This window comes from Melozone crissalis, unplaced genomic scaffold, assembly GCF_028551555.1.
Source record: "Melozone crissalis strain CALT ecotype California unplaced genomic scaffold, PUWL_Pcris_2 ptg000042l_1, whole genome shotgun sequence".
Classification (NCBI taxonomy): domain Eukaryota; kingdom Metazoa; phylum Chordata; class Aves; order Passeriformes; family Passerellidae; genus Melozone; species Melozone crissalis.
This window is the reverse complement of record NW_026535820.1, coordinates 42,077,698-42,092,652: the sequence shown is the minus strand read 5'-3', so window position 1 is coordinate 42,092,652 and position 14,955 is coordinate 42,077,698. Positions and strand designations below refer to the sequence as shown.

General features: G+C 37.1%; 1 protein-coding gene across 2 annotated transcripts in view; it reads left to right on the top strand.

The window, feature by feature from the left end:
- Nucleotides 1-14,955, top strand: part of SEMA5A (semaphorin 5A) — a 310,103-nt gene that overhangs the window by 228,432 nt on the left and 66,716 nt on the right. For both annotated transcript variants that reach the window (XM_054284906.1, XM_054284907.1), the window contains exons 14-16: nt 1,090-1,207; nt 6,422-6,603; nt 8,844-8,987. In XM_054284906.1, the coding sequence (XP_054140881.1) occupies nt 1,090-1,207; nt 6,422-6,603; nt 8,844-8,987 (444 nt within the window). The remainder of the gene's footprint in view (nt 1-1,089; nt 1,208-6,421; nt 6,604-8,843; nt 8,988-14,955) is intronic.

Here is a 14,955-nt window from a genome sequence, read left to right as displayed (position 1 = left end):
TGCGTTCTCCCTTTAGGGTTTTGTACATATTGATGGGATTCTCTATGAGCCTTCTCTTCTCTAGGCTCAACAGCTCTCCCAGCTCTCTCAGCCTCTCCTCACTGGAGAGGTGCTCCAGTTGTTTAATCATCTCTGGGACCCTTCAGTCAACAGATGTGATGGGAACAGATAATTAAAGAGAGAAGGATAACGCCCATGGATTTGAGTTGAACAAAAATGATCAGTCTTAACATTTTTTACAATCTAGAAAAAATGTTTAAATGTATTATTTTTTATGTGTATTTTACAGGTATTTTTACAAGTGTTAAACCAATTATATTGTGCTTCACTATAATGGGTGTTCCCCCTCCTCTCTTACGGATCTTTAGCTATGAAGCTGCAGACCTATTGCCTGGAATGTTAACGCTAGACCTTAGCAAGAGAAGCCTGCTATTTATTAGATAAATGAACTTCTAGTTTTCTACAGTGGACGTTTCAGAGTCTGTATTAAACTGGACTACCATCCTTCTCTGTGATCCATTTCTTTCCCTCCTCATGTGCCCTTAAGAGAGAGTGTTGAGTACAGCATGTGGTATGTAAGAGGTGTGATGGCTGCCACCAGTGCCCCTTTGAACTAACTTCCAGAAATTTTATACAAGTGCAGAAAACAGATCAGAAAGTTTTCTAATTGATTTCAGAGAGCAGACACTGTCCTCTAATTTCTGAAAAAGATGATATCTACAATTCCAAAACTAACAGAAAAGACTAAGAACTGTAACCTCTTGAAATTTTTACTTGGGGCAGTCAATATACTCTCTGTATGAATTTCTGTAATTCTCTAGTAATTAAGTACAGCAATCAGTCAAGACAGCATACCATGCATGCAGACAGAAATTCAGCTATGCACTTAAAATAAATCCTAGCTTTGTATAGGCATTCAAATTAATTTTTCCTCTGATTTTTGTAATTTTGTCTGTGCCATATCACAACAGGGATTAATTTCACTATCTTCCTATGAAGTACCAAGAGATGCTGCATAGTTATTTAGAAGTCTTTGGTCAGTACAAATGAAATAAATGTCCTGGTTATCTGATTGGTTTTCATCCACAGTGCATGCATTGGATCCCAAGACCCTTATTGTGGCTGGGACATGGTGATGAAGAAATGCACAACACTGGAAGAGAGTCTGAGCATGAGTCAGTGGGAGCAAAGCATTACCGTGTGTCCAGTAAGTCCAAATGCATTCATTTGTCTCTTGAAACCTTTGATTCCATGTGAATTTCATGAAAATGAGCTGGCATCGATTTTTCAAGCTCAGAAAACTGCATTTAATGTCATTTTCCTTTGGTTTTCCCATCAGATTTTAGCAGAATACCTAGTTTCTTTTCTATTTCCTATTAAACTACTTCTGTGATAAAGTTATTTAGAGTAATTTCAAAGAGTGGTTGTTTTTTATCTGTAATGTCTATTTTCCCACCTTGAAAACAAATGTTTTCTAAGATTAGTGATATTGACATATTTTTCCCTGCTGAATTTTTCTCCATTATGTCCTTTGAAAAAGTTTAATCACTAATAGTAAAATTTTTTCTTTTAGGATTATTTTTGGTAATATAAAAAGCCAAATAACATCTTCTAAAGTCCACAAATTGGAAAGCTGATTGCCATGAGTTAAGGCTCACACACGTTAACAACAGAGATGATAATTACTATAAATGCAAGGTTCATATTTACAGTGGCTTAACACTTCTCTTTAAAAAAAATATTTTGAATAAATTCAATATAATATAAAAAACACCAACGAACTTTATATGTATCTCTTGTTTTAAAATTTATTCTGGTTATTTTAATATTCATTCGTTTCCCGTGCTCAAAAGCATGCAAAAAGAGGGGTTTTTGTGCTATTGAGATTTTTTTTTTTTTTTTGAGACCCTTGCTGCTTTGTCCTTCTGCCCATTCTAACTCAGTTCTACTTTCATTCCTAGTAAGGACTTCTTGATCTTGTCCCCACTCACCAGTGAAGCACATGCATCTATAAACTTATGCTCACATTGCATTCATATTCTTATTTCCATGTGTTTGCAAGCTCCCTTTAACATCTTGATGACACTTCTCTCTCCTAAGCTGGGCTTTGTTAGTGAACTAGAGATGTGCAAAATCAATATAAAGTTATTTCAGCTCTGACTTGTGCTCTCCTCATGTGTTGCAGCAGCCTCACAGATACACACACTACACTGATTCTGAGGGCCTTGAGAATGTGCACCTGTGTTCTGACTATGTTTGATGTTAAATAGCAATTTTTAAAACATTTTTTTCCAAAATTTTAAGAAATGTTTGTGTCATGTTCTGTCATTTGCTTCCACCTTCTCATAGAGAGGACTAATAAAATAGGGCTGTGTTGGATTCATCTGCATTAGCATTTGAGCTGAAATCAGGAACAACTTTGGGGAAAATACTATGATTATTGAAATGCCTTATTTTGTTATTTGCATGGACAGTCAGCCTGCTCATGTGCTCAGTCTTTGAATTGTGGCACTAGGCCTTATTTTCTTTTGTAGATATAGAAACCAAGGCCAAGATGGGGTGGAGGGAGGAATAATTTAGAAAGCATAATTCCATTCTGTTCCATTCAACTGGAAAAACAATTATTTAGTATCTATTATATGACATGTGCACAGGATATGGCAGTCTAGTCAAAGCAGGGGAGCACCTAAGTCTTGCTTAGAAATTTTTCTATAGCTGTGAGACTTATCCTGCTGATCTGAGATTCAAAGACCTGGTGAAACTGCAAAGAAATTTTGTCCTTCAGCAGATTGAACTTGAATAATATATGGAAGATTTTAGAACTGTCTAAATTGAACAGAGTGGGTTTATACCTTTACTTTTTTAAAGCCTCATACACTAAGTACCACATTGTTGAACAGTTTGGAAAACTTCACAGAAACTTTCCTCTGAAGTAACACAGTATTCTGGCAAACTGTAATCAATTACAATTTTGCTTAGTGAGGCTTTCAAATATTTGTTTTTATAGCATTTTTTTGTGCTGTGCTCACAGGATATATAAGCCAAGATGTAATTAATTTAATTTTTGTAGGCAACTGAGCTATGTGCATCCTTAACATGTGCTAGATATATTCAAGACACTGTTGCAAGCAGAAAATAACAGAATATTCGAAACCTATTTTCCTTTTTTTGGTCCCAACTGCTTCCAATATCTTAATTGTTAGCAAAATTACTCGTATCTTTTTAAAATGGTAGGTTTTTTTAGATTAATGAATGACCAGTTTCTTCTAAAATTGGATCAGAGAGAGGTCTGTTTATACAATAGTTTAGTCCAGAATAAAAAGTGTGATCAGTTTCCTTGAAGAAATTATTTCCTACAGAATTATTCATATTGCTGAGTACTTATAGGCATGTCATGACAGAAGAGAGAGTTGAAAGGGAGAGATAGATGAGTATCTTGCTGCCATCTCTGGACTTTGAAGATCAGTTTTGAAAAATGTAGTTATTTTGGTTTTCTTGCTCTGATTTAATTCTCAATTTGATTTTTAGGTTGTTGTTTCAGTTGGCATGAGTACAGCAATTGTGTATAACATAAATATGGGCACTAATTAATGCTATGGCACATTTGATCTCTTTCCAGTTTGTCATTTATCCCTATTATTCATCCAATAATTTGTGGGGCAATGAAGGTTCATTATTTTTTTTAAATATTTTCCAGTGGGACAACTTGCAATCCATCCCTTAAAAATATCTAGGAGCTTTTACAAGGAAAGTAAAAAAAAAAAAAATTTAAGAAAGGTTTTCAGGATTTTGGGTTTGTTTGTTTGTTTGTTTAACAGAAGTATGCAACATGAAATGGCTTTATTTTTACAGTTCTTCCTGGGGAAAGTGTAGCATGGGATCTGAATTCATTAGGAGCTTCAGGAAACTCTGCAGATTCACTAAATTCTACCAAAAGTAATCTCAAACCAAAGACCTCTTGACAGAGTTAAAAGCTGTGACCTTTACTCAGAGTGCAGAGGCACAAGCAGGAATATGAGGTGTGTGCAGAGAGACTTCAGGCAAAGGTGGATATTTGGAAGACATTAAGAAGGAAGAAAGGTCCAAAGCTATCTGCAGAAGAGAAAAGATGACAGAACCAGGGTGGTAGAGAGGGAAAGCAGAGTGCAGCCATACCAAGATGTGATTGTCATTGACTATGATTTTGCCCTTGAGGTGTCAGATGGTGAAAAGTTAATGGGCATGGATTCTGCTGAGGGCTGCAAAGGCCCCTCATTGGTACATTTTGCTTTCCTGCAGTCATATGATGAAATTGTTTGATATCACTTCTGAAAAAAGGATGTTCGCAGAGAGACAGAGCAGGTGAGTCATGGGGAGCAGCAGAGACCCCAGTGGGATGATCTTTTCATGACCAAGGAAAAATAATGAAGAGAGAGAATGTGTCATCAATTTTTCTTTCTGAGTTCAAGCTTTCAGCTATGTTTTATGTATACTTCTCTGCCACTTAATATGTATTATGGTAAACACAGACAGCTGTTAGCTTGTGTAACCATAGACAGGCTTTAGTTTAAAACTGTAGGTGCAACAATAAAGATGTTTTGATGCAGCACAGAAACAGAAAACAGCAAAGGCATTTTCACATCTCTGACATAATTACATGGGGGACATAGAATTGTTAGTTTATGGACTATAAATATTTGTTAGACCAGCAGTGTAAGAGAGAATAACTCTGCTTGTCACTTAAAAGGAAGTATTTCTTGTTGTCTTACAAAACCCATCCATGTAAACTCTACATGAGCAAAGGTTGGTGAGTTATTTTCAATAAATAGCTGTCAACAGATTCTGAAATTATTAATTATGGTTATGTCGGTTGTAGCTGACAGAATATACACATAGCTGTTCTTGCACAAGGGAATATTGTGAAAAATAAATGTGAGAATTGTAATTAGTAGTGAAATTATGATATCATTGCCACAGTGGAAAGAAGCAGCCAACATCCAGAGTGTCAGTGGAAACATGCTTTATGTTCTAATTGAATATCTTGTATCTTCAAAGTATTTGTGCCATGTACACTTCTCTCGCCACTGCTAAAATACTAAAAATACTAAAGGAAGATACAATTTCAGATCAGTTTTGACAGTCTGCAACTGTAATTCCTGTTTCAGTATGTAAGCAAATATTAAAGTGTTATGTTCTCGCACATCGTATGAAAAATGCATGACTACAAGTGATTCATATTTATTCTAAGAGTGAATTTAAAAGCTGCTTGCACTTGTTTGTGCTGTTGTTTTGACTCAAAGTTAGCATGAAGCAAACAAAAGGCAAATTCATTAATATTTAAGTTTAAACTGGCCATAATTTCAATTTAGAATCACAGATTTGTCAAGATTAACACCTTGATAAAAGAATATTATGAAAATTTGCTTTGTCTGGGAGCTGATTTTACCACATCCTGCCCCATTTCTTTAGAAAAACTCATTTTCTAGCTATTTTTTTTTTCATCTGGGCAATGAAGATTTCATATTAAATGTGTTACAGCTGCTTGATGGAAACATTCCAGTCAAGATGAATGGTCTGAACCTTCCAGCCAAAGGGTTTGAGAATTGAATTCTGTGGGAGCAAACTGTTTCATCATGTAGGGTTAGGTGCTGATTTTTGGAGATGTTTCTAGGATTTATACATAGAATTTCATATAACATTTAGAGACTGTCATATTTAAAACCACTTTTCATCCTTATAAAAAGGATGGGAAAAAAAAAATCTGTTTCCAAAAAAAAGATACTCATCATGGAGATTTCAGTTTGATCATCCCAGTCTTGTTACCCTTCAGCATCTGTGTTTAGAATTGTTTCATTGGAAGGAAACTGAAAGATAATTTAGTTTGAATCCCCCTTGCCAAGGGCAGGAACACCTTCCACTAGACCATGTTGCTCAAAGCCCCATCCGACCTGGCCTTGAACACTTCCATGGATTGGGCATCCACAGTTTCTCATGGGAAACCTGTTCCAGTGTCTCATCATCCTCATAGAGAATTTCTTCTTCATTTCTCCTTATCCTCTGCTGGCTCTTCCTTTTGATCTTGGTTTTTACAGTTAGTCTCCAGGTTCCATTTTCACTGGAAAATTTCAGGAAGCAGGGATTACAGAAGACAATCAAGAGGTAGGCAAGCATAGTTGTGAAAGGTAACAGTTGTGATTTCTGTTATTGCTATTGCTGAGGCTATCCAGTGCCTCAGATTGGTCAGAAGTTGTGGAAATTATGCAGCTATAGGAATTATGAGGGGAGGTTGCTCATGGATGGAAGGTATGGAAGGTGTGTCTCTCCAGTGGAGATTGCTATTTTTGGTGGCTGAAGGCTAAACCTTCATGCACAGCACAATAAAGGGGTTCTGTGAAGGAGCTGCCAAGCCTCAGGTAAGCTTTTCTGTTGTGTTTGTTTCTAGATGAGGAATCTGACAGTGGATGGACACTTTGGGACATGGTCACAGTGGAAGCCTTGCACCCACACTGACGGGGCCAGCGTTGGCTCCTGCCTCTGCAGGACGCGCGTGTGTGACAGTCCTGCTCCTCAGTGTGGAGGATGGCTGTGTGAAGGGCCAACCATGGAGATTGCCAACTGTTCCAGGTATGCAAGACAATTTCACGTTCTATCATTTGTGGTTTAAAACTTTTAAACTTAATCAGAATACAGTCTACCCTTAAATCTACTGATTCTGTGCATGAAAGGGCAAATGGGACATTAGAAAGTTTCTCTCAGACTTTGTAGGAGAGAGAATGAGTCAGAGAACACAGGGTTCATTTCAAATGCTGTGTACCAAATAATGTTGTCCTCAGATAATTTTAACAAAAGCTCGGAAAGAAAAAAAAAATCCATGTTAGATAATATCCAAAGTATGATCTTTTTCTCAGTTCTGTAAATAAAAGAAGTTGCTTTTCTGCAAGTTAGAATGCCTTTCTTTTTTGGAGGTCTCATATTACCATTTTAGTCCCCCGTTCTGCCCAGAGAAATAAAAAATGTTTTCATTGTATCTTTCAGTTGTATCACGATAGCAAGTTCTATTATCAGTCTGTATAGAACTCTTTAGCCATTGTTTTGTCTTCCTCAGGAACTTGACCACTCCCAGAGCAAATCAGTGAGAGCAGATAATTTTAAAGAGACTCAGAACATCACATATTTGGGACTGCATCAGAAGTTCATTTTTAAATAGTATTACACATTTATTATACATACTTTAATTGCAAGATGAAACATATATTGGTCCATTCTGCTTATTTTCAGTGATTCTTTCTGGGCTTTTTTCTTATTTTTTTTTCAACATCACAATCACTTCATGATAGTGAATAAAACTGATTTCATTTCTGCACAAGGTAACTGCAAGCTGTGTAAGTGAAAATAGTCTATTTTAGGAGAATTACCAAAAATCTAATAGTATATAGCATCAGGTCAGGAGAATGATAGAAAAGATAAACATGCTGTGAGATACTGAACAATGAAACAACAGCTGTCAGGTTTAGAAGGGAATTTGGAATGTGATTTGGGACTGCATTTGCATTCTACCTTTGGCATTATTACACTACTGTTTTAATGCCTTACTTATGTTAGAACTGCTATATTAGTAAGGCAATGTTTTAACTTTTGCTTTTATGATGGAACATCAAAAGATCAATTTAGTTTAGTTTTATTTTTCTTTATTTGTTTGTGTTCTACCAATACAAAAACTGCAAAAAACTAGCCATTTAAAGCTTTGGATAAAGCTGAAGTGCATAATTATAATTTTTTTTTCACCTAGTACAGGATATGGAATTCCTTTTCAGATTTTTGGTCTGTGATATTTTTTCTAGGATTTTTTTTTTGGTGGGGGGAAGGGAGGAGGCACGCAGGAGTCCTTTCAAAAATTTCACATATGCAAGGTACATACAAGTGTGTGAACTCCCTTAGCTTTTTTGTTAAATTGCAGGCAAGGTATTGACATCTTATCAGAATAACCTGAAATTGAAATTGAGAATGAACTGAAAATTAGAACTAATTGAAATTGAGAACTAATGCATTTTAATGCTTTTTGCATTTTAATGTCATAGAGTCATTTAGACTGGAAGAGACACTTCAGATTGAGTCTAACCATTAATAAGCACTTCCTAGTCCACCACTAAACCATATCCCCAAGTACAACATTTCCAAATCTTTTAATGCCTCCAGGGATGGTGACTCCACTACTTCCCTGGACAACGTGCTCCAATGCTTGACAACCCTTTTGGTGAAGGCATTTTTCCTCATATCCAATCTAAATCTCTCCTGAAACAACATGGTGCCACTTCCTCTCATTCTGTCCCTTGTTAAAATCAAGAGATCAATGCCTGACAGAAGAAACCAACCCCCACCTCATTATGGTATATGGTATATATTACCATATATATGTATATGGTAGATGGTGTATATTACCTTTTCCTCCAGGATTTAATCACTTTCTTTTCAGACAAGGCAGCAAAATTTGACATTTTAATCTCCCTGAAAGTGATACATAATTTAAAGTTAGCTTCAGAACATTGATCCAGGAGTTTGCATATGTAGTTTACCCAGAACAAAGTGACCAAAAGCAACTAAATATCTTCATTTCTTTGTAATTCTTGTGTAAGGAAGTAATTTTAGCCATTGCTAACAGCATAAGCAAATTCATTGCAAAGCATGCAATATGGAATATCATAGCACCTTTATTTTGGTTCGGTATTTTTGAAGAAATGGAACACGATGCAGTATTAATGACTTCTACAGAAATATTAGTAGGCCAGATTCTGCTGTCAGTCACACCTAATCAGCCATTCGCTATGTATAACAGATGACAGAGCCTGAGCTTTTTATTCTACCAGAAATGGAGGCTGGACACCATGGACTTCTTGGTCACCTTGTAGCACCACTTGTGGAATAGGCTTTCAAGTTCGTCAGCGTTCCTGCAGCAATCCAACCCCTCGGCATGGAGGGCGCGTCTGTGTGGGACAGAATCGTGAGGAGAGGTGAGTTATCTTTTTTCTATGGTCTGTTTTAATTTCTTCCATGCAGTTGTATTCCACAGGACATTTTTCTCCTTTATTTGCCTTGGTTTTCCCTTCCCTTTCCTTTCACTCTCTCTTTAACTTCACTGCTGTACAGTGCAGTATTCCCATTAACGAGGCTGTGGGTCTGCAGCAGATCTTTCATCTTTTGCTTCTCTTCATTCCTCCTGAGCCACCTGAGAGCTCCTGGTAGTGCCAGACAATTGGGCTGAAGCAACGTGCTGCTGTCCCTTGAGACCCTGAAAATTGATTCTCCTTGAAAATTGATTGCACTGTGTTTGAATTGTAACTTATCCAGCCTCAAGACCTGGAATTCAGAACAAAACATAATAAGGTCACAGCACTATGTTACTGATGCTGTGAGTTCATATTTTCTGTTGTAAATAAATTAAGCATTTCTATAACATAGAAGGAGGTTTCAAGGGCTTTGTTTTCTATTCAATAAATATAATACACCTTGAACTCAAATATCTTTAGAAAGGTTTCAAGCTTGGTGGGTTATTTTAATTGTTTGTATCTATTTTTTAACACCTGAGCAGATCAAGTCAGCTCAGATTTTGGTTTCACCATGTACTTTTTTGGCACCAGACTAAGTATTTTGTCACTAGCTCAGAATGTCAAGTTCAGGTCTTTAATTCTATTTTACATGCACCCTAATTACATTTCTAATTTATGTGGACCCTACATGCATCTCTAATTTTTGTGTTTGTGGTTTTAACAGGAATTAAATATTTCTTTAAATCAAGCTAGAATATATTCAGATAAACTGCAACTCTTGCATGCATTATGTTGTTTCCAGAGGAATACCAGAAAGCTAGATAGCAGAAGACTAGCATTGGTGTCAAAATCTGGAGTCCTGTAGCCATCTGTTCCAAGAGATGTATGCAGATATGTTTCCTTCCAATATGCACTTACAGCTTACTTCAGTGTTTCTTTATGGATGATGTAGTATCCTGTATTGCTGCTGGGTGTAAACTAAAGTCAATAACCTTTATGAAGAGTTTCAGTGAGACATTTAATTAAACACCAACTCTAGCATTTCTTCAGATTAAAAGATTCATTGAAGCAAGGTTGCATCACACATTTATGTATTAATGGATCACCAGGGACCTGGTCTTTCTAACTCCTAGATGTAAAGGATCAGTATCACAGAATGTGTGAACTTTTCTCACTGTTTCAAGGCCATGAATATTTACCATTTCATTCTGTAGGAGAGGATTTTGTTCTTTTGTAAATTGCTTTCTGAAAATAGGTTGCCCAACCAGAAAGCCATCACCATCAAACATAGATTGTATCTGCTGTTATTTAGCTCTGTCCCAGCATGAATAACAGTTATTGATTTTGAGAGGTCAATCCAGGGCAGGACACAAGATTAAACATAGAAAAAAAAATAGTTCAGTTTGGAGAGACTTTGGGGTGATGGACTGTAGATGTTTATAGTAATTGTTCATTTTAGTTTAACAGAGCATAAAGTTTGATAAGAAATAAAGAAAACCTTGAGAAATACTTTCTTAATTATATGAGCATTACAGCAATGGGTGCACTGTAAAAGCAGTTACAAACTGGAAAGTGACTTATGATGAGTTCAAATAACAGCAGTCCACAAGGGTTGAATTTTGGTATGCAACAGTTCTAAAGGAACAATAAGCTTATGTTGCTTTGCTTTTGTAGCCTGCAGCTTATTTGTCGTTTCTATCTCCATCTAGTTCCGCAGCAACCTGGGATGAATGTGCCTGTGAGTTTACTGCAGGATGCCTTTTTCTCTCAGAGTTCTTCTGTCACTGTTTCCTGCCTCTTTGAAACACCCTTCACTCCCAATAGCCCTTCACTTTTCTCCCTCACAGCTTGCTCACATTTAACCTTCCTGCCTCCTCCTTTGTTTTGTTTATTATCCATGTTATGTCCTGATACTTTTAATTATTTTTAAGTGCCTTTCATTTTTTTCCAGAGGGTGTGGTAAGTTAGGAAATTTTGTCAAATAATTTGTAAAGCAGCTAGTGGAATGAGGCCTCAGTTATTTGCCAAGATTTTTGTCAGTGTTAAGCCAAGTACTTGGAGAAATCTTTTCAGAGCTGTAAAAAGCAGAAGGTCCTGGGATATTCGCCAGCCAGGGCCCATCCCATCTCCCGCAGGAGGGGAGCAGGGCAAGCCTGGAGATTGTGACCAGACCCAACCAAGAGTCTAGAGCCTAGTGACACATGACAATGAGAGAAGTCTGAAGTCCAGGTAGGAAGCTAAACCACAGGCCAGGGTTAGAATCAGGTTAAATAGAGCTCCTTGGCCCATTGCTGTGGGTGGAGGACCCAGGGGAAGCTGGTTGGGGCCATTAGAGTTTTATGAGTGTCCTCATGGCTCTGCCAGCTTGTGGAGAGTTTTGAGCTGTGAGGGCACTGGAGTACCAGAATTTACAGTAGTATTATTTCACTCTTTCACTCTCATTGAGTTACATCAGAACCAAATGGAAGCAGTTCCTTTGACCCCATAACATTTAGGCAGGCTGAGCAAACATTACATGTGCAGTAACTCCTGAGAAACATTTACTATTTTTGTATCCAAAGTGCCAAGAAGCAACTTCTCAGATTTTCTTATTTAAATCAACTGTTTATAAATAGCCTAATAATTTACTTTTTTGATGACTCAGCTCATATGTAAAATGAAAATATATTTTGTATTAGTTAAAAAATTTGAATTAGTTGGTTTACACATTGAGTGCATTTGTCTTTTTAAATGTGCATACTCTAATCACCTTCACATGTTCAGGGGTATAAATATAGGATTCAGTTTCCACAGCCATCAATGTGCCAAACTTTGAAACAGCTTTTCAACAAAGAGTGATTTCAGTAGAAATCCAGTACATAACTCCATAGAGAGCAAACACAAAAAAGGCAGCATATATCTGAGGTAAATTTACTTTCAGATCTGGATCCATATTCAGCTTGAGAGTATTTGTTCATGTGTTAAGACCTAAATGTTTGTCTAGGATATATTTGTTTTAGCTCATGAAAGCCATGATCCTATCATGGCTAATGTATCAGGCAGCTCTGTGCTCGCTGGCCATTCCCTTGAAATCAAGGGCAATATTTGCCAATTTAAAGCATTGAAGATAGGTTAAACTGTTTCATGCTCTGCTGCTAAAGGGGTGCATGGGAAGGGGGGAAAGCAGTTGAGAGATAACAGCAAATACTTGTATTACAAAGCAAATTCCCCTTGTAGAAGTAGGTCAAAAGTGCAGCTGATGTGCATGTAGACAGAATATGGAGACGGAGTAAAAATAACATTGTAACAAAATTTGCTAATAAAAGAATAATTTTGTAGTTAAGACTCCAGATGGAAGACATCTTGATCAATTCCTTAGGGGCTTAATTTTTCTGATTTTTCCTGTATAAGAAATATTCACTGAAGCTGCTGGAAATTCTCTAGATCTTAGTTTATAGAGTCTGTAATATCCTTTCTTGACATTATCACGGGGTGAGAATGTTTGGCCTTTCTGTGGAAGATGCTGGAGATATGGCCTCATTAAGTCCACTGGTCCCCCTCCTCTTTATGAAGAAATAAGGGACATTAAAATGTGAATTCCTTGCTTTCAGTGGATGCACTTATCTTTTATTACACAGGAAAGAATAGGAAAAAAACATGGCAATTAGAAAAGTAAATTGGCTGCAGACAAGGAGTAAATGTTTGAAAGCCCTAGATATTTTGGCATGTATAAAACAATTAGAAGCAGGACATATTGTTGCATTATTTTGTACATGATCTGAGCAAACATTCAGCTTTTGGACTTGTTTCCATGAGAAAGAGGAGCTGCTGAGAGTCAAGTGCCTGCCCTGTGTAGCACTGCTTGTTTCTGAGCAGTGTGAACAAGGCCAGTCCACTTCAGCAGAGCAGCTTTAACACCACAAGGCTTTAGGCTTGCTTACACTCCCCTGGATGTCTCGTCTTCTGGGAAATGTCTTTTCCCACCCTCCTTGCTTTCTCTGCTCCCTCTCTTCCACAGAAGCCCCTGGGAGCACATGTCACCTTCCAAATAACATCTCTCTGTGGAATAAAAAGGGCACACTTGTAACTGTCATGCAGTTAGCCCATAATACTCAGTGCTGGATAGCAGCACTGAAATAATTGAATAAATTGATGTCTTACTAAAGGTTGAGATCTTTATAGAAACAAGAACAGTAATGTTAGTTGCAATGAAGTTGTAGCTGTAAAATTTGCTGTAGGCACTAATAGCTGTGGACACAACTGGACAGAGGAGGTTCACCCTTCCCCCAGTATGACAATTCCTTTATTAGGGCATTTGAACTTGGGCCCACTTCAAGGGAAATGTGAAGGGTCACTGTAGAAAACCCACATTTCTCTAGGCTGTTCTCCATTCTGACCTTCCTGCAGTTAGGTTAGGGGAGAGGGCAGTGCTTTCACAGATTCAAGCTTCTTGCATTGCATGTTTTGTTGGATTACTGTAAAACGTTAGCCCTGTGGGTCCTGAGAACAAAATTAAGAGGGGAAGAAAGAGCAAAAGGGAAAAAGGGTTGCTGAGTGACTTGAAATGCAGCCAAGAACAGATATAATGAAACTTGGCTCAAAGCCCCATGCTGTAGCACAGTTCTCAAAGATCAATTGCAAGGATGTCTCTAGCTGTGAAAACATACCTGATGTTTTCAGAGGCTGGCTGATTGAAATAAAAATAAGATTCTACTTATATGCTGTGTTGGTTTTTGGTTTTGTTCTCTTTTTTATTTTTTTTTTGTCTTCCTGAAAAAAAAAAATGAAAAATTGACAGTGTTGACTATTAAAAAAAAAAAAAAAGCAAACAAAAACCAAAACTGTTTTCTAAATTGAAGTAGTTTGCATAGAGATTTTAGGGCATCTTTTCAGCTGCATTTTTAATTAGTGTTGGATAACAGAATTGCCAGCCCTTTGAAGTGCTTTCTGTGAAGGGTCATTGTTATTAGGTTTCTTTTCTGTCTCCTGCTGAAGTGAGAGAGTGGGAGGTGAGGCACATAGGCACTGAAAGAGCCACTGCATAGTGGCATGACTGTCCTCGAAGTGAGATCTGTCATACCTAACTTCAGGGGTTCACGAGAGTGAATGTTTATGTGTGAGTCAGGTGTCTAAACTTCCACTGTGGTCTGTAGGAATTTAGTCAATACAGGCTGTGGAGAACAGTAATTTGTGTCCTTCTGCTCTATATTCCTTAACTTCTTCAAATCAATCATTCTAGTCTCCCTAGTTTGTATTGACAAGATTTCCGTTGCCTTTAATGGCCGCTTAGATGTCTGTCTCCCATGCAGCATTTATAGTCCAAGGAAATCAATCTGTACATTTAGGGGTGTATTTAAATGACCTTTGCTTTAGGGTGACATAAATCATATTTTTTACTGGGCTGTTTCTTTCCATCAGCTGTTCCTCAAGTTAGATGACTACTTCATTTTTAGATAGCTAAACTGTAGCTGCCTTTATTTTAAGGCAAGACAAGTTCCTTAATTTTACTCCTTCATGCCTGAATATAGGTAATTTTCAACTTCATGGCAGATTTGCTTCAGCCTCAGTGTATCTCCCAAATTAACTTAACACATCCTCATTAAGAACTGAAATTATGCAAAGTTTGTACTAATTTGACTAAATAAATGCTGATGTTACATCTATATTTTATTGACCATACATTCTCAACAAATTATCTAGAAGAAACTATTACACACATTCACATAAATGACTGCATGTGACAAAGAAAGTGTGCAGCTGGCATTCTAGGTGAAGAATATTCAGGCACAGAACATTCCTATGTATCTTTAATATAATGTGAACTGTAATGTGTTTACCTAAATCATGCACTGAAGAATTCTGACACCAGATTCATAAATATTGAGGGTTTGGGCATTTTTTCCTCAGTTTCCAGAGGAAAGGTCAATACAAGCTGTGAATAATTTTCTTAACT